This window comes from Anolis sagrei, chromosome 6, assembly GCF_037176765.1.
Source record: "Anolis sagrei isolate rAnoSag1 chromosome 6, rAnoSag1.mat, whole genome shotgun sequence".
NCBI lineage: Eukaryota > Metazoa > Chordata > Lepidosauria > Squamata > Dactyloidae > Anolis > Anolis sagrei.
The window spans coordinates 50,168,940-50,194,182 of record NC_090026.1 but is presented as its reverse complement, the minus strand read 5'-3'; the positions used below and the strand labels follow the sequence as shown (position 1 = coordinate 50,194,182).

General features: G+C 43.1%; 1 protein-coding gene across 1 annotated transcript in view; it reads left to right on the top strand.

Moving 5' to 3' along the window:
* Window positions 1-12,069, top strand: part of PSME3 (proteasome activator subunit 3) — a 33,989-nt gene extending 21,920 nt beyond the window's left edge. The window contains exons 6-11 of the mRNA XM_067470110.1: window positions 2,582-2,694; window positions 4,464-4,532; window positions 7,277-7,344; window positions 7,490-7,544; window positions 9,588-9,674; window positions 11,847-12,069. Coding sequence (XP_067326211.1) covers window positions 2,582-2,694; window positions 4,464-4,532; window positions 7,277-7,344; window positions 7,490-7,544; window positions 9,588-9,674; window positions 11,847-11,927 — 473 coding nt within the window. The 3' untranslated portion in view covers window positions 11,928-12,069. The remainder of the gene's footprint in view (window positions 1-2,581; window positions 2,695-4,463; window positions 4,533-7,276; window positions 7,345-7,489; window positions 7,545-9,587; window positions 9,675-11,846) is intronic.
* The last annotated feature ends 13,174 nt before the right edge of the window (window positions 12,070-25,243 follow it).

Below are 25,243 nucleotides of genomic sequence, written 5' to 3'. Positions count from 1 at the left end.
GGAGTCCCAAGATTTCTAGTGTGTTAGATGACATTACTTTTTTAAACACACAGCGAAAAATGCTTCACAAAATTAATCACTGACCTTTGATCAAAACTGATAGTATAGTTACCCTTTTCTCATGAAGGTCTAATCAGTTTAACAGCTTTATTTTTATTTCGTATCAAAAGTATAAAAATGAGTATAAAACTGATAAAAATAGAAGGAGCACAGGCGGCTAAATATATTTTGACCAAAAACGGGCAACAGCAACGGCATTGTCTGTAGCCTCCAACAATTCTTCTTCTGTACATGAGGCAGGGCACAATGGACAAGCATACAGATGCGGAGTTGTCTGTTCTGCTCCACAGTCACACAAGGTGTGGGATTCTTTTAGGTAGTGCTGTTTTTTTATTTTTTGTTTGTTTGTTTATTTATTTATTTATTTATTTATTTGCTATATTTGTATACTGCCGTTTCTCAGCCTAGCCGGCGACTCAACGCGGTTTACAACAGAATATAACAATCAACAGTATACAGTTTAAAAGCATAAAAAACATAATACACAATTCATACATCAATACCAATCCAGTTCAACTCCAAACTAAAAACGTGATCCAGTTCGTCGTCCATATTGCCAGTCCTTTAGTCAATTACCATTCATTGTACTGAGTTAACCAAATGCCTGCTCGAACATCCAGGTCTTCAATCTTTTTATTTATTTTATTAATCAGTTTTATATACTGCCACTCCCCGAAGGCTCAGAGCGATTTACAATATACATATGTGATACATTACATTTAAAATCAAAGAAAAATTTCAGTCAGCAAGATTCAAATGCCAGTCTAAATAAATAAGTTTTACAAGCTCTATGAAAAGATAGTAAGTCTCAGAGAGCTCATGTTTCCGCTGGCAAGGCATTCCACAGTTGAGGAGCCACCACCGTGAAAGCTCTACGCCTAGTAGACATCAGGTGAAAAGTCCTAAAATTGGAAACTTCAAGGAGATTTGCCAGGTTGTCTTTTGATCTGCCCACTCCGCTTCTGAATCTATTCAGGGACTTATTTATTTATTTACAGTATTTATATTCCGCCCTACTCACCCCGCAGGGGACTCAGGGCGGATTACAATGTATACATATATGGCAAACATTTAATGCCAAAGACACACAACAGATATAGACAAACAGTTAGAGGCTATTTAACTTTTTCTGGCCGCCAGGGGAGCTGTCGCTTTCATCGTCCCATCTGTGACACTGATGAAGTACTTCCGCATTCTCAGCATGCTTTTGCTGGAGTGCTTTGCTGGAGTCTTTTTTATGGCCTTGTAAATTTTGTTAAATTAGCCTCCCTACACATAGGTGGTACCTAATTTTCCTACTTGACAGATGCAACTGTCTTTCAGGTTGCAAAGGTCGACAACAAGCTACACAGTTGGTCGGAAGCTCACTCTGACCCGGGCTGGCTTCGAACTCATGACCTTGTGGTCAGAAGTGATCTTAATGCAGCTGACACTCAGACAGCTGCGCCACAGTCCCAGTGACTTCCAGGTTGCCCATTCTTGGAAGACCCTCACAGGGGGCCATCCAGTTGGGATTTCCTGGTTTAGCTGCCCAGAGGCAGGCCTGTAGCCAGGATTTCGTTTCGGGGGGGGGGGGGGGGGATGATTTTTTTTCAGGGGGGATTCGGGGGGGGGGGCTGAGTCTGAGTGAAAGAGGGTCTAGCCTAGCAAACCTTTTGTATCATTACTCCAATACCCCCATGCATATGGGATATATTGAGTATGGTGATCAGATCATGATATGAATAAACATAACAGTTTAAATAATGCACCAGTAAGGCCTTTAAGCGAACCACCATGAGAATTTCGGGGGAGGGGGCTGAAGCCCCTCAAGCTCCCCCCCCCTCCCCCCCGGCTACATGCCTGCCCAGAGGGATACTCTTGCTATTGCTGGGGGGATACTAAGAGGAGTGGTAGTTCTCATAAAGCTTTCCCTTGATTTGAGTCTACTGGGAAGAGGCTGGTAGCCATGTAGTGGATGGCTTTCACAGTGTTCAACCCTATTTCTCTCACATTTAGGAGCAACTTCCCATCGCACATCGAGGGGGAGGGGCAATGCCAGCTAGCTTGTAGAGTTTGTCAACAGGTGTAGGTTTAAGACATCCTGTGATTATTCTGCATGTTTCATTCAATGCTATGTTCACTGCTTCACATGGGAAGACCTATGCCAAACAGGGCAGGCATACTCAGCAGTTGAGTAAGACAAGGCCAGGGCTGATGTTCTTATTGTTTTTGAGTCTTCTCAGTTTAACAGCTGAGAAGAAGAGGACATTTTTTCAATGCTGTTTTTTAGATTCCAACAATATGGTGGATGGCACTTGCTAAAATTCTCTCCTGTACAAGTGTCTGAAGATGTAGGACTCTGAATATAGAACTGTTGACACATTCTATGTTGTTGTATGTGTAAGGTCCAGTTACAAATGGGAATAGGCCTGTCCAGGTGGGGAAATGCTTGGTTGTTCCACTGAGTGGTAAACAGGCACTCTCATGCTTGCCATCTTCCTTAATGGAATAAGTGACTAGTCTCGCCTTGTAACATCAGGTACCAAAGTCTTCGTCATGCCTAACGGAATGCTGAAGAGCAACCAGCAGCTGGTGGACATCATTGAGAAGGTGAAACCCGAGATCCGACTGCTGATTGAGAAATGCAACACGGTGAGCACTGGATCACCCTCCCCTACTTTGGGTTTAACTTACAGATCACTTACCTGGCCTAGTTCCCCGAACAGTAGGAATAAAATGCAATGTGTTTTCTGCTAGCAGAAGTAGTCACTGTGAACCTCTCAGATCAAACAAGTGGTTGGGTTGTTGTAGGTTTTTCAGGCTGTATGACCATGTTCTAGAAGCATTCTCTCCTGACGTTTCGCCTGCATCTGTGGCAAGCATCCTCAGAGGTTGTGCTTGCCACAGATACAGGCAAAACGTCAGGAGAGAATGCTTCTAGAACATGGCCATACAGCCTGAAAAACCTACAACAACCCATTGATTCTGGCCATGAAAGCCTTCGACAATAGACTAAACAAGTGGTTAATTCTTCACACTAGCCTCTGTCTGGGAAGAGAAGCACACACCTTATTATGGATGGATATCTCTCTTTGCTTGCATCTTACTTTAGCAAGCCTTGATAGATCTACTCTTTTGCAGCTAGAGTAATAGAATTGTAACTAGCACAATAAGCCTATCACTGAAGTCTACCACTTTAGATGACACATTGTGGGGAAACTCTTTGAGGGCTTTTGCTTGTTGCTTATGTTTTTGGTTTTATCTTACTATAATATGTTGTCTGGACTTGACCTCATGCAATCCGCACTGAGTCCCCATTGGGGAGATGGTGGCGGGGTATAAATCAAGTTCATTATTATTATTATTATTATTATTGGGTTGTTGTAGATTTTTTTCGGGCTATATGGCCATGTTCTAGAGGCATTTTCTCCTGACGTTTTGCCTGCATCTATGGCAAGCATCCTCAGAGGTAGTGAGGTCGGTTGGAAGTAGGAAAATGGGTTTATATATCTGTGGAATGACCAGGGTGGGATGACCCTGTGGAATATATCTCTGGAATGACCATGGGTTTATATATCCACAGATATATAAACCCATTTTCCTACTTCCAACAGACCTCACTACCTCTGAGGATGCTTGCCATAGATGCAGGCGAAACGTCAGGAGAAAATGCTTCTAGAACATGGCCATATAGCCCGGAAAAACCTACAACAACCCAGTGATTCTAGCCATGAAAGCCTTCGACAATACATTATTATTATTATTATTATTATTATTATTATTATTATTATCCATCTGTGAGAGGGCAACTCCTTTGTCTAGGACAGTGGTTCTCAACCTGTGGGTCCCCAGATGTTTTGGCCTTCAACTCCCAGAAATCCTAACAGCTGGTAAACTGGTTGGGATTTCTGAGAGGTGTAGGTCAAGATACCTGGGGACCCACAGGTCGAGAACCACTGGTCTAGGAGAAGGTTAAGTCATAACTCTGCTCTGTGCTCTGCTCATTTCTTTGTGCACAAGATTTTATATTTATTTGAATGTCTGTGACTATCTCCCCACCACAATCAAAATAATACAACCTGAAAGTAGCTTGGCTAGTGTCAATGGTGAATGCAGATAGTCTAAAATTGAAAGAAAAATTGTTCAGATCTGGGATTTTCTCACTGGCCCACTCAACCTAATACATCTGGCTTCAAAGTAGCTCCAAAGTTGGAAATGTCTTTTTTTAACTAAAGATTCCAGAATCACTCCACTAGCATGGTAGAGACCATGTTGACTGAGATATCATGGAAGTTATAGTCCGTGATAACATTTCTAACTGTTGGAGTAACCTGATTCTGCCTGTAGATAAGGCTTTGAAGAGAGCTTAGGCTGTGCAACAAAGCAATAGCATGATTACTATGATCTTTTTTGTCCTCCAGGTCAAAATGTGGGTGCAGCTATTGATTCCCAGGATAGAAGATGGCAACAATTTTGGCGTTTCTATTCAGGTAAATTTGTGATTGGAGAACTCTGGCTGTTCTAGGGTCCTTTGTGATTTCCTCCAGGAGAGGGAATAATGGCTCATTCTACACTGCGATATAAACTCCAGATTATCTGCTTTGAACTAGATTAAATGGCAATGTAGACTCATATAATTTGTGTTTGATTTTATTATGTTATTTTGCACTGTTTACTTTATTTGTTTACTTTATGTATTTTGTTGTGATGCAATTTTTCTGTTGTTTTGTGTCTAACTTTGCTATATTATTTTTGGGCTTGGCCTCATGTTAGTCGCCCCGAGTCACCTTTGGGGAGATGGTGACGGGGTATAAATAAAGATTATTATTATTATTATTATTATTATTATTATTATTATATAACCCAGTTCAAAGCAGATTATCTGAATTGATAATCTTAATTATGTGGCAAAGCTGGGATTCTACAGATCCTTATATGCTGAAACAGAGGACAGTTCTTATCTTGAGAAAAATAATATGACAAATGTAGGAAACAAGCAAATAATTACCCAAAGTCCACTGGAACAGCTAATGGGATACAACCTCCCTCCTACTTTTGCCATTGTCATGTGCCTCCAAATAATTCCTTAACTATGCTAAGGCAAAATTATCATGCAGTTTTCTTGGCAGAATAAGCAGAGGATTGCCCTTGCCTTCCTCTAAGGCTGGGAGTGTGGTATGGCCAAGGTCACCCAATGCGTGGTCTCTGGTCTCCCAGTGTCCTAGTCCAACATTCAAACCACTATACCTGTTGGGTTCCCGAATAGTCTTGGTGTAGGAAGCAATCGCAGGATAGTCAAAAAGCTCTAGGAATGGCAGATGTACTTGGAACACTACAAAGAAGGCTGTCAAATAACCCCAACAAACCTCAGTCACAACCAGAGATTGTTTCCATTGTGACTCTGGTTTCTGTATAGACATATATAGGTATTGCAACTCACTGCAGAGATAAAATTGATATCAATTACAGTTGTCCGCAGCATTCTATTATTTATTTATTTACAACATTTATATGCCACCCTTCTCATCCCGAAGGGGACTCAGAGCGGCTTACAAGATATATATAAATACAATATATTAGATTATTAGCATAGTAAAATATCAGTATTATATATTACTATATTGTACTATACCATTATATTGTTATATTATTAGTAATATTACATGTCATATAAAATATATAATTATAATATCATATTATTATTATTATTATATGATATTTTAATTAGTATAGCACAGGAGACAAGGTGGAACCATCCTTCTGGCCCCCTCTCTCTTCATTCTAGCCCAGAGTGGCAGTTGGTGCTGTCGGGGAGGGCTCCGCAACTGATGACATATGCAGGAGACAAGATGGAACTATCTCCTGCCCAGAGTGACAGTTGGCGCTGGGGGGAGGGGTCCCCAACTGATGACATATGTAGGAGACAAGATGGAACTGTCCCCTACCTCCCTCCTCTCTTCACTCTGGCCCAGAGCGGCAGTTGGTGCTGGGGGGAGGGGTCCCCAACCGATGGCATATGTAGGAGACAAGATGGAACTGTCCCCTGCCCCCCCCTTCACTTTGGTCCAGAGCGGCAGTTGGTGCTGGGGGGAGGGGTCCCCAAGCGATGACATATGCAAGAGACAAGGTGGAACTGTCCCCTGCCCCCCCCTTCAGTCTAGCCCAGAGTGGCAGTTGGTGCTGGGGGGAGGGGTCCCCAACCGATGACATATGCAGGAGACAAGATGGAACTGTCCCCTGCCCCCCCCCCTTCTTCACTCTGGCCCAGAGCGGCAGTTGGTGCTGGGGAAGGGGTCCCCAACTGATGACATATGCAGGAGACAAGATGGAACTGTCCCCTGCCCCCCCCCACTTCTTCACTCTGGCCCAGAGTGGCAGTTGGTGCTGGGGAAGGGGTCCCCAACTGATGACATATGCAGGAGACAAGATGGAACTGTCCCCTGCCCCCCCTTCTTCACTCTGGCCCAGAGCGGCAGTTGGTGGTGGGGGGAGGGGTCCCCAACCGATGACATATGCAGGAGACAAGGTGGAACTGTCCCCTGCCCCCCTCCTTCTTCACTCTGGCCCAGAGCGGCAGTTGGTGCTGGGGAAGGGGTCCCCAACCGATGACATATGCAGGAGACAAGATGGAACTTCCCCTACCCCCCCCCCTTCACTCTAGCCCAGAGTGGCAGTTGGTGCTGGGGAGAGGGGTCCCCAACCGATGACATATGCAGGAGACAAGATGGAACTGTCCCCTGCCCCCGCCCCCCACTTCTTCACTCTGGCCCAGAGTGGCAGTTGGTGCTGGGGAAGGGGTCCCCAACTGATGACATATGCAGGAGACAAGATGGAACTGTCCCCTGCCCCCCCTTCTTCACTCTGGCCCAGAGCGGCAGTTGGTGGTGGGGGGGAGGGGTCCCCAACCGATGACATATGCAGGAGAGCAAGGTGGAACTGTCCCCTGCCCCCCCCCCCCTCACTCTGGCCCAGAGCAGCAGTTGGTGCTGGGGGGGGAGGGGTTCCCAACTGATGACATATGCAGGAGACAAGATGGAACTGTCACCTGCCCCCCCCCCTCCACTCTGGCCCAAAGCGGCCGCTGGTGCTTAGTTATCAACTGTTCAAATTGGTTGTTCTATCTGTCTGGAACTCAGACACTTGAAGATCAAGGTGGAAGCTTAACCTGTGTAATCATGGGTCAACTCAGAAATATTTCTTTCCTAATGTTTACTGCTGGCTTTATTCCTTAAAGGAAGAAACTGTGGCTGAGCTCCGGACCGTGGAGAGCGAGGCAGCTTCATACTTGGACCAGATCTCTAGGTAGGTACCTTCTCAAAGTGCTACAGCTCTTGCAAAGTGTCTTTTAAGATTTGTACTTCTCTGGGCAAGGTATATTCCCTCAGAAATATGGGCTGTTTTGAAACTTCTTTCCATCAAATGAGTCATCTCTCTCCTTCCATTTCAGATATTATATCACACGGGCAAAGTTGGTTTCTAAAATAGCTAAATATCCTCATGTGGTAAGTAGTGACTGCAGGCACATTAATCCAATGATTGAATTCAGAATTTTCAACTTTAAGAGCACAAGAAATAGCTCAAAGGAACTGTGATTATATGTCATTCAGAAACACTGTGAAAAGTACAATATGCTTAGAACTACGTTTTAGAAAGCATCCTTCTCTTGGTTTCTGTGTTACTTTGTCAAGACTAGGGCCCTTCTTTACTTAGGCGGTCCCTCGTTGGCCAAGTAGGATAGTCTTCCAAGATCAGTATTCTTGTGGGTCCGTAGGTGACTGTGGAGCCCTATTCTTGATCTGCATCTTCTCCCACAGTGAGGGCATTGGTTTCCAGGTGGAAGGTGGTCTCGGTTGGGGTTGGCTTGACGCTCCTTCCTCTTGGCACGTTTCTCTATTTCACCCTCCATTTGTGCCTTTTCAAATTCTGTAGCACTGCTGGTCACAGCTGACCTCCAGGTGGAGCGCTCAAGGGCCAGGGCGTCCCAGTTCTCAGTGTCTATGCCAGAGTTTTTAATGTTGGCTTTGAGCCCATCTTTGAATCTCTTTTCCTGTCCACCAACATTCAGTTTTCCGTTCTTGAGTTCGGAGTAGAGCAACTGCTTTGGGAGACGGTGGCCCGGCATCTGGACAATGTGGCCGGTCCAGCGGAGTTGATGGTGGAGGACCATTGCTTCAATGCTGGTGGTCTTTACTTCTTCCAGCATGCTGACGTTTGTCCGCCTGTCTTCCCAAGACATTTGCAGGATTTTTCAGAGGCAGCGCTGATGGAATCGTTCCAGGAGTTGCATGTGATGTCTGTAGATAGTCCACGTCTCACAGGCATATAGCAGGGCTGGGAGGACAATAGCTTTATAAACAAGCACCTTGGTATCCCTACAGATGTCCTGGTCCTCAAACACTCTCTATTTCATTCGGAAAAATGAAATGCTGCCATATAATCCAGATTATATGCTGCCATATAATCCAGATTGTCAAAGCAGATAAAGCTGTCCGAACATATTTTCCCCTATGAACCATCAAGAGTGTTAAGATCGTCTGAAGAGGTCCTGCTCTCGGTCCTGCCACCTTCGCAGTTGTGGCTGGTGGGAACAAGAGACAGGGCTTTTTCTGTGGTGGCCCTCCCGAATGAAATTAGATCTGCCCCCTCCCTCCTGACCTTTAGGAAGCTAGTGAAAACCTGGCTGTGGAACGAAGCCTTTGCAGAATGATGGCTGAGATTGGTAATCGACCAAAGTTACTGACCCCAATATATGGACTGAACATACACACTGAGTTGGACATGTTTTTATCTTGGCGAACAGCTTTTATGTAATTTATCTTATATGTATTTGTTAATTTATTGTAGATGTATGATGTTTTAGATTTTTACTGTTAGCATTAAATCCTTGCTGTTAGCCGGTCTGAGTCCCTCTACGGTGGGATATAAAAGTTTTAAATAAATAAATAAATATATTTTTTTGGTTGTGTCAGGAGAGATTTGAGAATCTGCAAGTCACTTCTGGTGTGAGAGAATTGGCTGTCTGCAAGGACATTGCCCAGGCGATGCCCGTATGATTTTTTGATGTTTTATATCATCCTTGTGGGAGGCTTCTCTCATGTCCCCACATGAGGAGCTGGAGCGGGTAGAGGGAGCTCATCCGCCTCTCCCCGGATTCGAACCTGCAACCTGTCGGTCTTCAGGCACAGGGGTTTAACCCACTGCGCCACCGGGATTTAACCCACTGCGCCATAAATAAATAAACCCATATAATCTGCTTTGAACTGGATTATATGAGTCTACACTGCCATATAATCCAGTTCAAATCAGATAATCTGGATTTTTATATGGCAGTGTAGAAGAGGCCTCGGTCTTTCAACTATTGAATGGCTGCTTTATGTTAACAAGGGGCAGAATATGGATATAAATGTAGTAAATCAGGAAATTCAAAGAAAACGGCTGTTTAGAGATGACTCTCAACTGAGGGATGGCATGAAGCCCCTTGTCTTGTCATGTCTCTGTTGGGCCTAATTGTAGCAAAGCAACTCTGTCTCTAACTGTCTTTGTAGGAGGATTACCGTCGCACAGTGACTGAGATGGATGAAAAGGAATATATCAGTCTGCGCCTCATCATTTCAGAGCTGAGAAATCAATACGTAAGTCATCATTCAAGGCCTCTTCTAAAGACTGTCTGTACTAGACCCATGTTTGTTTCCTTTTTAAAGTAATTTTTATTGATTTTTTAAGAGAAAAGAAAAAAAAGGAGGGGTAAAAGGGGTTGGTGGGGACAAGGTAGAGGGCTTCTCTGTGGTGGCCCCCCGACTCTGGTACTCACTCCCCAAGGATATCAGACAAGCCCCCCACATTGGCAGTGTTTAGGAGGAGCCTGAAAACGTGGCTGTTCCAGTGTGCCTTCCCTGAATAAAGGAAACAATTCCCTGCAAAATATCCCAAGAAGCACTTTAATTAACGATTGGGTTGCTCTCTACTTTTTGTTTAAAACCCTCCTACCAGATACATCCTCTGTTCATGCCCAGCATTTATTTTTTTATTTTTTAAACTATTTGGCCCGGCCATAGGTTTTTAAATCCTTGTGTGTTATTGTCTATGTGTGAGTTATATTAATTGTATTGTTTATTTTGCTTATTGCTTGTTGTTTTTTATTGATGGGTTGTTGGGCTTGGCCTCATGTAAGCCGCTCCGAGTCCCTTGGGGAGATGATGGCGGGGTATAAATAAAGTTTTATGATGATGATGATGATTATTATTATTATTACTAGCTGTACCCGCTACGCGTTGCTGTGGCCAACCTTCCATCCCTCTTTCTCTCCTCCCTTCCCTCTTTCCTTCCTTTCCTCTTTTTCTTTCCCTATCTCTCATCTTTCTTCCATCTCTACCTGTTTCTTTACTCCCTTTCTTTGCTCTTTGGTTACATCCTTCCTTCCCTCCTTCCCTATATTTCGTTCCTTCTCTCCTTCCTCCCCTCTCTTTTTCCTTTCACTTTTTTATTTCCTTCTCTCCTTCCTTGCTTCTTTATCCTTCTTTCTTTCCTTCTTTCCCTCCCCCCTTCTCTCCTTCCTTCCTTCCCTCTTTCCCTCCTTCTCTCGTTACTTCTTGACTGTCCCTTCCATTTAATATTGTATTTATATCTTACATAGAAAGAAGGAAAGGAGGAAGGAAGAAAGGAAGGAAGGAAAAAGGAAGGGAAAGAAGGAAAAGAAAGAAGGAGGGACAGGAAGGGAGGGAGGGAGGAAGGAGGGGAAGAAAGGAGGGGAAGGAAGAAAGGAGAGAAAGAAGGAAATGAAGGGGAAGGAAATGAAGAAAGGGAAAGAAGGAGGAAAGGGAGGGAGGAAGGAAAAGAAGGAAAGGAAAAAGCAAGGAGGGACAGGAAGGAGGGAAAGAAGGAAAGGAAGGAGAAGGAAAGAAGAAAAGGAAAGGGAGGAAAGAAGGGAAGGGAGGGAGAGAAGGAAGGTCCTTCATTCAAGCACCATGGACCTTCCTCGCCTCCTCCTCCTCTCCTTCTTCCTTGCGTGGAGCACTCCGTTGCTGCTGCTGGCACTTTCCAACAGGGAAAGGAGGAGGAGACTGCTCTCCTGACATAGGAGGGGAAGAGAAGGGGCTGCATGTGGCAAGCCTCCACCTCCACTCCACTCGCTTGTGTGTGTGTGTGTGTGTGTGGCCGTGCACATGCGCCTGGCTTTAATGGCCGGCTGTTTCCCTACGAGGAGGAGGAGGGGGCGTGGCCATGGGTCTCGGTAGACATTAAGTTTCTCCTTTGTAGACATGCATTTTAGAAGTCCTTTCTGCTTTTTATTTTGTTGGTTTTTTTTTGAGTGGAGAACATACATTGGGTTGTTAGGGACATAGTGTCCAAATTTGGTGGTTTCTGAGTTCTGTGAATAGCACAAATGAACATTACATTTTTATTTATATAGATTATTTATATAGATTATTATTATTATTATTATTATTATTATTACTCTGCCTTGTTGTGGCATAATCACAATGTCTTGTGATATCTTGTGGACTTTCACATTTTTTGTGGCTTAAGCATTTGTGAACCTCTGAGGGCTTGACCTTCAAAGGAAGCCAGAGATCTTTAATAGGAGGCTCTTCTTGTAAACTGGCAAGTTTGGGGGAAGCTAGGACAATTCAAACTGGTTTAATCTTACTTAAACGCTCCAGGCAATCTCCCATCTTTTCCTGAAATAGGTGGAATAGCTTGCTGGGCTTGTGCTCTTTAGTCTGGAAGGCAGACAGGAGATGTTTGCTTAGCAATTCCTGTTCTCACTCACAGACCAAATCAGTGACCATCTTCTCTCCCCTTAGGTGACCCTGCACGACATGATCCTAAAGAACATCGAGAAGATCAAGCGACCCCGGAGCAGCAATGCAGAGACTCTCTACTGAGCTGTCAGCACTCTGAACTTATGAACTGTTCAGTAGACTCAAGACAGTCTTTGCTTCAGTTTATGTGACTATCAAGATGGGGAAACTGGCTGGAAACAGTCCTCGCCACACTTTTAGTTAAAAGTCTACAGAAATTCTCCTAGCCTTTTCTGGTTGGTTTTTATTTGGGTCTTCGGATTTGCCCCTCTCCCTCTCCCAATCTCTAGCACCCAGAAGGTCTGAATCAGAGCTTCTCTCTTTACTTAGATGGGAATAACCTATTGTCCGAGAGGCTCCAGGCAAGTATCCCAAATAGCAGCCCGGAATGACCCTACTTGCCTGGAAAAAAATACCCCTTCTAAGTTCCCCCCTTGATTGGTCAGCAGAAGGGTCACTTCCTGCTGAGAGCTGATGCTTTTGACCATGAGCTCCAGCATTTTAGTCTTCCCATTAACAATGCAGTTGGATGAATCGAATACCCATCTCAGAGGGCTCACCATACCCATCTTTGTGACCTGTCCAATCATGCCAATTTGAATGCTCCCTTTTCTTCTTCCACTGGGTTTCATTCATTGCTCTTGGTTTTGAACCCAACCTCTTTACAGGGCTCTGCAACTAAGTCGCTGTCTTCTTGATGTGGCTTTCGTCGGAATTGCTCACACAACGGACATTCTCTGGATTATGGGTTGGGCAGGGCAGACCTGCTTTGACTGTGGGTCTGGCCAGATTGATTTGTCCAACAGCAGCATGATTGATAGTGTGCTAAAGTCTTTTCATCTTAGTTATATTTCTCTTACCACCTAGTGAAGGAGCCCAGCAGTTCCTTCAACAGGGGCCCTTTCTGTGCTTCAAGAGAACCCAGGAAAGTATGAATGTGTTGTCGAAGGCTTTCATGGCCGGAATTACTGGGTTGTTGTGGGTTTTTCCGGGCTATATGGCCATGTTCTGGAGGCAATTTTTCTCCTGACGTTTTGCCTGCATCTATGGCAAGCATCCTCAGAGGTAGTGAGGTCTGTTGGAAGTAGGAAAAATGGGTTTATATATCTGTGGAATGACCAGGGTGAGACAAAGGACTTTTGTTTGCTGGGGCTAGATATGAATGTTTCAGTTGATCACCTTGATTAGCATTCAATGGCTTGGAAGTGCCCGGGGGGAATCCCTTGTTGAGAGTGATTTTATGTGCCTGTTTGTTTCCCCTCTGTTGTTTTGCTGTTGTGAATTTTGAGTCCTTTAATACTGGTAGCCAGATTTTGTTCATTTTCATGGTTTCTTCCTTTCTGTTGAAATTGTCCACATGCTTGTGGATTTCATAAAATCACTCTCAACAAGGGATCCCCCCCCCCCCCGGCACTTCCAAGCCATTGAATGCTAATCAGGGTGATCAGCTGAAACATTCACAGCTAGCCCCAGCAGACAAAAGTCCTTTGTCTCACCCTGGTCATTCCACAGATATATAAGCCCATTTTTCCTACTTCCAACAGACCTCACTACCTCTGAGGATGCTTGCCATAGATGCAGGCGAAATGTCAGGAGAAAAATTGCCTCCAGAACATGGCCATATAGCCCGGAAAAACCTACAACAACCCAAAGTATGAATGGTTTGGAATAAGTCAAATTTGCTCTTTCCCAGTCTTCAAGGAAGCAGGAAGGGGGCGCCAACTACCTGGAATGCTGCAGTTTCTCTTGCAATTTAATCTTTATATTCCTCTTGTGCTGTAGTTTTGTGAGTGGTGTTAGATTTGTAAAAATAGTGGCAGGATGAATCAGGTTTCTTGGCCCCTTCCCTCTTCCCTTGGTTGTTTTTACAAACCCTTTGCTCTGCCACCTCCCAAAGGGCACACAAACCCATGCTCCCTAGGCTCTAGGGCCAATGTGTCATTGTCATTTGTAGCTGGGCAAGCCTTAGTCGACCCCAGAGTGACAGCTCTCAGAATATGGCCCTCATTAATTCACCGCTACTGAGAGCAGCCTTTCTCTCGCTCCTTCCTTCTCCTGTGTTTCCTTGTATCGGCTTCTTTGTTGGATTGTTCATATTTCCTTGCCACATTGAACGTTATGTACAACTTTTACTATGTCAACAAATTAAAAGTAATAGGTACTTCGAATTCATCTTCAGCAGTCACCATGTGTATAAGTAAGTTGGTGACCTGGGTCCCTGACTGCTACTTGGTCAGCTTCATGTTTTCTTTAGCCTGTATCTCTTCATATTTGGCCTCGCATCACAGTCCCTTTCCCATTTGGTCATAGTGCTTGGGCCCTATTATCTCAAGGTTCCCCTCTGTTTCAGAACTGTCATAGCTGGGTTGATCTCTGAGACATTGACCCAACAGGCCGTATTTATAATGCCGAAGGAGCATCATGATGATTAAGATCATTTCCCGGATTATACTCTGAGTGTTATTAATACTTTTGCATCACTGACTTTGATTTTTTGCTGCTTTTGGCTTCTAGAATGCATCACCTCTCAAAAAAGACGTGATCCAAAATGTCCTGGTGCCTCAGTCAGTTGTCTAGATCCTTGATTCATCTGCCTTCAAGTCCGAATGAATACTGATGGAAGATCCAGATGGGGGGGGGGGGGTCTGGGACTGTGTCTGGTCACACTGGGATTGTCTCTGCTCCTTAATGAATGCAATAAATCTAAAGGGAGCTGAGCACCATTTTCAGTATAAATAAAAATGTAATGTTCGTTTGTGGGATTAACATAACTCTAAAACCACTGGATGGATAGACACCAAAGTTGGACACAAGACAACAATCAGGCCAACGAGTGACCAACACTCATAAAAACACTGAAAAACACAGCAGAGGGGACTTAAAAAGCCAACCCCTGCACAAAAATACATTACAACACATGCGCAAAACCACATACATATATATACAGAAGCACACACATATACACAAACACATTTATTTATTTATTTGTTTCCCTGGAAATCTTTGGAGACTCTTAAGACTGTTCTCCTTGGAAAGTCTTGGATGCTCTTAAGACTGTTTCCCCCCAGAAAGTCTTAAGGGTTGAAGCTTTTGTACAGGGGAAGCTTGCACACGTCCTGTACATTAGCTTTCCTTGCTGAGACTAACTAAAAATGGCTCCCTTCCCTTCCCAATTGCCCTGAGCAAGGGGCGGAACCAAAAGTTAACGATGATGGTCAGGTGACTTGCCCTATGACTGCAACCGAAGGAAGTCACTGCAAGCAAACATTTAATACAAAGCAAATAAAATTGGAGCTCCTGATACAGCTGTACCAGCACAGATACCATGATCCTCCGGCTTTCCCTATGGAAAAGAATACCAAATCCCATTATCCCAGATGATTAAATAAGAAGTGGCTTTGATTGACAGTGAAACAACAATATTCCTCAAAGTTATAATATAGACATAAAAATAAACGGTGACACAAGCAATCATTCGCATCAATCCATCCTGAATTTGCATATGCCTCGTTATCTTGAACATGCGCCTTTTATGTGAGCCTCTTACTTTGGACTCTGCTTTTGCAAACATGATAATGTTACTGGTCTACTATTTTGAGGAGGCTTAGGTGCCATCAGTTCCTGTATTTTGAGTGGTTTCTTCTGTGTACATGAGATGCTATCAGTTTTATGCATATGAGGGTAAATGTACAACTAAGAGGTAAGTGTTGAAATAAGATGGGATTGATAACAGGTCTTCCTTGGAGTGTGTTTGCTGAATGAGTGACTCAAACTTTTCTTAGGCCCAACAGGCAGAATATCACACACTTTTTATCATTCCATTTTAGGCCTGCAACTCAATAATATACTTTATTTATATTCCGCCCTATCTCCCTGAGGGGACTCAGGGCAGATTACAGTACTCATATACAGCAAACATTCAGTGCTATTATGCAATTAACAAAGACAGACAGTACATAAACAGAGGTAAAGGCTTCCCATCTTTTTCCATCTCTGACATTGAGGCTGTACTCGACTACGGTCGCAAGGGGGGGGGGGGGCGGTGTGCTGTTACCCTATCTTCCATGCCAAGGAGCTTTGTTTTCTTTACACGAGTGGTTCCAACCTTTTTTTGACCAGGGACCACTCTCCAACATTAGTACCAAAGAGGGTGCTGATTCAGCAAATTGCATTGGATAGACCACATCATCTCTAGTTTCTGATACAGAACATAGGCCATCCAGTAATTGCCATCTGCTCACCCATAGGAAACCATATTTAATCATCAAGAGTTGATAGGGTCTATCCAATGAAATTTGCTGAATCAGCACCCCAAGTAACCCCAGGAACAGGTGTAAAAACAAAGACATCAAGATGCTCCCACTTTCAGGTACCACATGGATCAGCTCCACTTGGGGAGGGAGGAGAAGAAGCAGCAGTCAGGAGGCCTGTGCCTTTCGTATCTCCCCTCCCGGCATCCCTGTTGCCTGGGCACTATAAGAGGTTTTTGCGAGACAAGTCGCTCTCGTTGCAATGGTGTAGTAATGGTGAGGCCATGGATCATATTTTAGTTCTTGAGGACCACTAGTCCACGAAGCACCGTTTGGGAACCACTGCTTTAGATACTCCTGATCGAATCACTGGCATGTTTGCCTTTTATTACCTCCCCACCAAAGCAGTACCTATTTATCTACTCACATTACTGTTCTTGAACTGCTAGGTGAGCAGAAGCTGGGTTGATGATTGGGAGCTCACCCCAACCCGGGCTTGAACTGTCAATCTTTCGAATGGTAAGATTTTCTGCTCCTGGTGATTTAACCCACTGTTTTAAAGCCCGGCTCAACTGAATGTGTTGAGAGCAAAAGCAGATTTGGTTTAATTGATGAGACGCAGCCTAACAAAGCATATCAGGATTATGATCACACATATATTGACATTGGCCAACACACATTTTGGTACTTCAAATGTTAGCCCTGCTTCTGGGTATATTTGACCTGTTTCCAAAAATTGCAACATTTTCCCCTATCAGTTGTAGTTTTGGGGATATAGAACATATTTCATATACCAATCATCAGCTCACCCATAGAGAATTATGATGGCCATATCAAACTAGAGCTGATGTGCTCTATTCAATGTAATTTTCTGAATCGGCACCCCAAATAACCCAGAGAACAAGCTTAAAAGTCAAGACAAGAATGTTTTGATTTTGGGCTTTATTATTGGAAGACACAACCAGTTTCCATTACTCCTAGTCTGCAAAACTGGTTGAATTATGGAAATTGTTTTTAAAGCCTACTTTGTAGAAATGTCACCCCAATAGACCAATAACTGATCATTATCTATATATATATAAATGTTCTGTGCATAATGAGTTCCTTAAAAACAAAAGAACCAATGAACGAAATCACTCAAAACTTGGCAACAAAACATCTCACAACACAAGGAGTGATCATCACTCAAAAAATTATGATTTTGTCATTTGGGAGTTGTCGTTGCTGGGATTTATAGTTCACCTACAATCAAAGAGCATTCTGAACTCCATCAGCGATGGAATTGAACCAAACTTGGCACACAGAACTCCCATGACCAGCAGAAAATACTGGAAGGGTTTGATGGGCATTGACCTTGAATTTGGGAGTTGTAGTTCACCTACATCCAGAGACCACTGTGGACTCAAACAATGATGGATCTGGACCAAATTTGGCACAAGCACTCAATATGCCCAAATATGAACACAGATGGAGTTTTCGAGGAAATAGACCTTGACATTTGGGAGTTGTAGTCACTGGGAGTCATAGTTCACCTACAATCAAAGAACATTCTGAACCCACGAACGACAGAATCGGGGCAAACTTCCCACACAGAACCCCCATGGCCATCCAGTCTAACTCCCTTCATCAGGGCAAGTCCTCCTGACAAAGAGCCATCCAACCATAGAGATAGATAGATAGATAGAGATAGATATGATTCTCACACACACAGATATAGTATCATAGATTTGAAAGGGACCCTTAAAGAAGGACAATGATACATTGCATGTTCCACGGTGGGCAAACTGGACACTCTCCACATTAACACTGACAAAGAAACAGCAAGAAATACTGTTTACCCACAAGCATCACATATATTAGGAACCAACAATCATTACTTTATTTCCCAGACTGGGCCACAGCAACGCGTGGCAAGGGACAGCTAGTAATTATAATAAAATAATAGTTGATAATGATGGAAATCCAAACTCAGTCTGGACATTGGGTTATAAATCTGAGTCCACAAATCAGATCCCAGCCAAGTTTTAAGTAAAACAAACTTGGTGTAGTCTACAACTGGAAAAACACTACATCTTTCATGAGCCACAGATATACTGAATACTTCAAGCCATCATGCGTTATCTTTTTGGAGATACCTGTGCATTAGCCAATTTTATAAGTGGCTTGTCATCCCAAATACATGTCTACTCAGCATCACATAGGTCATCATTGACATTTCTACTTTTATTTGATTTCTTGTTAACATTGATTTAATGTTTAGAATTAGTTCCTGATGCAAGGTTGGCAGTAGAATGGTCTCCAATAATATGGAAGTTCCCATACCAAAAGCCATTCTAACCATCAAGAACCAGTTGAAAACCAGCCAGATTGGCATGTTAAAATATCTTTATTAGTATTTTTTCCTCCCATAGCATTGTTAAAACGAGTCAGTTAAACTGAATATACGCAAGCTATACATTCATGTGCGTGACTGCTCAGACAACTCGTAAGTGACATTACTAAATAGTTTGCCCTCTCATGACCTACTTTCTCAGGTAGTGGTGCATGAATTAATATCTCCTCTCATTTTCACATATATTCATAAGCCTATTTTGTTAAATTTCTTTTGTCAATCTGCATTTTAAAAGAAGATACAAAAATTCTCTAAAACATTTTTCATATAGAGATTATTATTATTATTATTATTATTATTACTTTATTTGTACCCCGCTAGCATCTCTCGGAGGACTCGATGCAGCTTACATAGGCCAAGGCCTCAAAACACAATACAATACAATACCTAAAGCAAATTAAAACAGATTAAGCAGAATAAACAACAGCAATAACAATACATAGAGACATCAAGACACAATAAAACTGGGCCAGGCCAGGGTACTGGGTACAAGATTAAAAGTGCTGATGTGGCAGGAGGTATGTGGGATTATAAATAGGTGCAGTGTGCAGTGTGCAGTGATCATGGTTTTATTAAAGTGCTGCTAGGATTTGGTATTGGGGGGGTTGCTAATCTGCAAAGGCACATCGGAACAGCCAAGTTTTCAAATTCTTTCTGAAGACTGCCAACGAAGGAGCCTGTCTAAGATCCCTTGGGAGGGCGTTCCAGAGTCGGGGGGCCACCACAGAAAAGATGCTGTCTCGAGTCCCCACCAGGTGCGCTTGCGACGCAGGCGGGATCACGAGCAGGGCCTCTCCAGATGACTGGAGTGAACTTGTGGGTTCGTAGATGGAGATGCGGTCACGCAGGTAGGGGGGTCCCAAACCGTTCAGGGCTTTGTAGGTAAGCACTGCACCTTAAATTGGGCTCGGAAAATAAACGGCAGCCAGTGGAGCTCCTTAAACAGGAGGGTTGACCTCTCTCTGTAATGAGCCCTGGTTAACATCCTGGCTGCTGCCCGTTGGACCAGTTGGAGTTTCTGAGCCGTTTTCAAGGGCAGCCCTACGTAGAGTGCATTGCAGTAGTCCAATCTAGAGGTGACCAAGGCATGGACCACCCCAGCCAGATCAGCCTTTACGAGGTACTGTCGCAGCTGGCGCACAAGTCTCAGTTGTGCAAAAGCCCTACCGGACACCGCCAATGCCAGAGCCTCAAGCGCGAACGATGAGTCCAAGAGGACTCCCAAACTGCAGACCTGTGGCTTCAGGGGAAGTGTAACCCCGTCCAACACAGGTTGTCACCCTATACCCTGATCCAGTTTACGATTCCAAACATATTTTGCATGCAATCTCCGAGTTGAAAACAACATTGCAAAATCCAGAAAAAAATGAAGAATGTTCTGATAAATTCAGGAATGATATATCTGCTCATTAGTTCATATGTGCGGATTAGGATAATTCACTTAAAAAATGAACCACGGTGGTGCAATGGGTTAAACTAGCAATCCTCAAACTTTTTAAACAGAGGGTCAAGTCACAGTCCCTCAAACTGTTAGAGGGCCGGATTAAAATTTGAAAAAAAAAATGACTGAATTCCTATCCACACTGCACATATCTTATATGTAGTGCAAAAACATTCAAAAACAATACAATAATTAAAATGAAGAACAACTTTAACAAATATAAACTTAAGAGTATTTCAATGGGAAGTGTGGGACTCCTTTTGGCTGATGAGATAGGATTGTTGCTGTTGTTGTGTGCTTTCAAGTCATTTCAATCTTAGGTTGTCCCTGAGTGAAGGCCAGGTAAATGATCTTAGAGGGCCGTATTCGGCCCCCGGGCCGTAGTTTGAGGACCCCTGGGTTAAACCCTTGGTCGGTGGTTTGAATCTGCAAGACCCGTATGTCAGCTTCAGTTTCCCATGTGAGGACATGAGAGAAACTTCCCACAGGATGGTAAAACATCCAGGCATCCCCTGGACAACATCCCTGCAGACACCCAATTCTCCCACACCAGAAGCGACTTGCAGTTTCTCAAGTCACTTCCGACACAATAAAAAAAAGCCTTTAAAATAATACAGACTAAACAAAATTCTCCAGCATCTGTATTCTCAAGTACTTTGGGCACTTGTGTTCTATTTGGTGGTGGTGTTACAGTTTATATTCTCGTCCATTGCTTTTGTTGTTGCATACCTTCTGTGGGCATCAGACACATTTTGGTGATAACTCAGTCTCCCGTTTTGTTTTTGCTGTCATCACAAATCCATAAGCTTTCATTACAGAATTTACATTTAAGAAAGGTAACAGCTTTAATTCCTTGAGAGGATAAATATTTCCAGATGAGATGGTAATGGTGGTGTTTTTGTATAATCATCCAGTCTCATTTAAGGAATTTCATAGAGATGATTCCGTGTCATTGTGTATTTGTGTTTTCCTACTACTGCTTCTATCTTTTCCTTCTACTACAAAAAGAAGGCCACTAAAGAATGATTGATAAATTACTCACACAATGCCCTTTGGACTGGTAGCTTTAGAGTTATATGCTAACAAGAAATCTAGATATTTTTGAGTTATTTGGGATCCATTGTTCTCCTTAACTGTTTATCGTGTCCCTTATCTTCTTGTTTATTTGCTGATGGTTAATGTCTGTTCTAGTAAATGGCTATGGATGTTCTTTTTGCTTGGCCAGCAATGAGGCTCAGTCATAGGTAGTAGTATGTATGTTTATTTATTAGAGGGATACTAGAGCTGCACTCTGTTTTATAATAAATAATAATAATAATAATAATAATAATAATAATAATAATGGCATTGTATATTTCTGCCGCTTCTGTGATTGTTCATTTGTATTTTGATTCTGTAGCCCACTTGTTGATAGATGTCCAGAATCATCAGCATCCACCGCGGTCTTTTTAATCCTGGGTGTTGACCGAGCTAGTATAAACTTCATTTTGGTTTGTTTCTCCATAGTGCTAATGGGTTAGGTGCTGTTGGTTCCACTCCTCAGCTGAGACCTCTCTGGCTTGGTTGGACCTGCTGGTAGTTACACTGTTGCCAACACAGCTCTCAGCATCCTTGGAGCAGTTAAGCCCCCCACCACGACAAGGTGGCACCCATCGGGGGGACCATTCATAATCCACTACATACTCGCAGTGATGTTGACTAGCTCTATCTACCTAGAAAGTCTGGTGGTAGAGAATTTTTACAAGTCAAACAAGCAGTCGAAGAAGAAAAACACTCCCTGCCAGAATATGGAAAGTAAAGCCAAGAACCTGCTTTAATTGAAGTCAATAATCGGAAACTTCTCAAACCACAGCAGACAAAGAACCAGTACAAGAAAATTGCACTCCATACCAGAGCTGGCACAACAAAGCATTGCATGGGCAGTTCCTTGACAAAATTGAAGGAAAAGTTGACAAGAAGACCTGGTTATGGCTCATGAATGGAACCCTGAAGAAGGAGACAGAAGGCCTGATTCTTACAGCCCAGGAGCAAGCCATCAGAACAAATGCAATTAAGACCAAGATTGAAAAATCAGCTGATGACCCAAAATGCAGACTGTGCAAGGAAGCTGATGAAACCATATCATATCCTCAGTTGTTGCAAGAAAATCATACAGACGGACTACAAACAGAGGCACAACTCTGTGGCCCAAATGATTCACTGGAAGTTATGTCACAAGTACCACTTGCCAGCAGTAAAGAATTGGTGGGATCATAAACCTGCAAAGATAGTGAAAAATGAACACGCAGAAATACTGTGGGACTTTGGAATCCAGACTGACAAAGTTTTGAAACACAATACACCAGACATCACGATCGTGGAAAAGAAAAAAGTTTAGATTATTGATATTGTCATACCGGGTGACAGTCGCATTGAGGAAAAACAACAGGAAAAACTCAGCTGTTATCAGGACCTCAAAATCGAACTGCAAAGGCTCTGGCATAAACCAGTACAGGTGGTTGCAGTGGTCATTGGTACACTGGGTGCCGTGCCAAAAGATCTCAGCCAGCATTTGGAAACAATTATCATTGACATAATTACAATCTGTCAACTGCAAAAAGCCACCTTACTTGGATCTGCACGCATCATTTGAAAATACATCACACAGTCCTAGACGCTTGGGAAGTGTTTGACTTGTGATTTTGTGATATGAAATCCAGCATATATATCTCGTTTGCTGTGACATACTGTGTTTTTGTGTCAGTAAAATAATAATAATAATAACTTTATTATTATACCCTGCCTCCATCTTCCCGAAGGGACTCGAGCAGCTTACAAATGGTCATGCCCAACATAACAGGTTAAAATAAGCATCAAAGAACAAGCAATATCAAACATCAATAAACATAACATCAGACAACATTAAAAATAATTAAAAGCGATATGATGGCTGAGCAAATAAAGTGCCGGGTCAATAAGACTAAGAGAATGTGACTTATGTGAAGTCACCCAGTGGGTTTCCATTGTTTGGTAGGGATTCGAACCTTGGTCTTCAGAGCCATCATCCAATCTTAGCCACTACACCCCACTGGCTCCCATGCAGATTATAAGTAAGATGCCGCATCCCTTTGAGTAAAAATGTGTCTTCTTCTATGAGAATTCAGTAGAATCACATATTATCACATTATAATATTATCACATATTATCACATATTATTTTGGCTCTGCAGATAAAGTGTGAATTAAAAACACATTTGCTTAATTGTAATTCTAAGAGCCACATTTCCAAAGTGTGTGAAAATGACTGGGGTGAAATTGCTGCATCATGGAAGAAAAAGATGGATCGTGTCCCATCAACTGGCTCTTTCTTCATCTCTCATTTGAAAGTTGCTGATCTGCAAATGCTAGGATGCTGGATTTCACAGCTGAAAGCTAAACATGTTGGAAATTACTGTCCTAGTTAACCTATGGTTTGGCCAAGGTCCACCAGGTTCAAAGTCTACCAAGTTTCTATTATGTTACTAGAAAACTGAGTGAATTAAGTTCTTGTCTCAACATCCTTACTGACTATGATAGACTGCTACAATGTAGAGCATATGGAGCCGCTCTTCTCTATAAGTGGAGGATTCAACTTGCTTTTTCCAGATGGGTGAATATCAACAAGACAATGTTAGACCAGTTCACAAGTTGTCTGTGACAGTACAGGTACTAACCCGTTACTAAGACCAGGGAAGTTTTGGTCGTTCAGATGTCAGACCAGATCTCATATCACATCTAGTCAATACTATAACCAACCATAAAGAACCATGGGAGTTGCAATCCACTAACACTGAGGAGTGATATAGTTCACACCTGGAATATTGTGTCCAATTCTGGCCACCACAATTGAAGTGAGATATTAACAAGCTGGAATGTGTCCATAGGAGGGCGACTAAAATGATCAAGGGTCTGGAGAACAAGCCCTATAAGGAGCGGTTTAAAGAGCTGGGCATGTTTAGCTTGAAGAAGAGAAGGCTGAGAGGAGACATGATAGCTATGTATAAGTATGTGAGAGAAAGTCATAGGGAGGAGGGAGCGAACTTATTTTCTGCTGCCCTGGAGACTAGGATGCGGAACAATGACTTCAAACTATAAGAAAGGAGATTCCATCTGAACATTAGGAAATACTAGCTTTTTTGTGTTAAATTTTTATTAGGATTTTAAAAAAATAATACTTCCTGACTGTGAAACATTGATGACATTGGACTCTCTATGAACTCTGGTGGGTGGAATGGGTTATATGAATTTCCTTTTTCTCCGAATCCCCAGTGTATGCCTTATGAACCCCATGTATGCATCCATGTATAAAAATATAGAAAGCCACCTTTTCGTGACCCCAGCATGACAAACCCTTGGGAAATTCCTTCCTATTCCTTCCTATTTCCTGAATTCCCCATTGACTTAAGGACTCCAACAAAGACTTATTGCATGATAATAACAAAGGTGCGTCTTGGGCCTCAGAGCATGGCTGCCCAGGAAGGCACCCCATGGTGAACCCAGTCACTCATCAACAATAGGTCATCCTGCCTTCATGGAAAATCAGGATGTCCCATCCGCATCATCCATTGTCTTTGTACCCTTAGCTGAAACCAGCGTACAGATAACATCAATTAATCCCATATCCAAGACTGAAGGTTATCAAGGCTGGGCAGCCGCACCAGCCACTTTTGCCCCCTCAAGACAATAACCGGCCAGCTTGAGGAATCCCCGGATTATCGCCGGCCATCGGACAAGCCATTTAGGCACATGTAATCCACTCATTTTTCCTCTCGGTTCTTTGTTTCCCGCTTGTACCGCCTCCTTGATTCCCATTGGCTCAGAAGCCAAAGCGGCGCTGGCTTTCCCATTGGCTGAGGCGTGCCTAAGCTAGCAGGAAGTTTGAATCCGACACTCTGTATTTCCTATAAAAATGTACTGCAATGTTTTGAATGTATGTCTTCCTGACGAATTATCGTGATTTGACATCCGTACCAGCTGGGACACAATAAAACAACTCAGTGGCTTTTCTTCAACTTTGGTGAGCTTTATTTGGGAAAAATCAGGGAAAATTCTTTTGGGTCTCTCTTTTGCTCGCCAGCGTACCGAACTCTTGTTGGTGGGCCTGTGGGCTCTCCTCTCCTGGGCGGGAGCCTCCAAATTTGAGCTTGATATCAGCCCCATTGCTGTCTTCTACTAGCAGCTTTGCCGAAAACTCAGGAAATTATTTTCTGGAAACAATACACAGCCTTTCTTTCTGTGCAAACTCACAATTCACAGAAAAGTGCAAGACATGAACTTGTGGAGGGAGCAGCTACTGATGG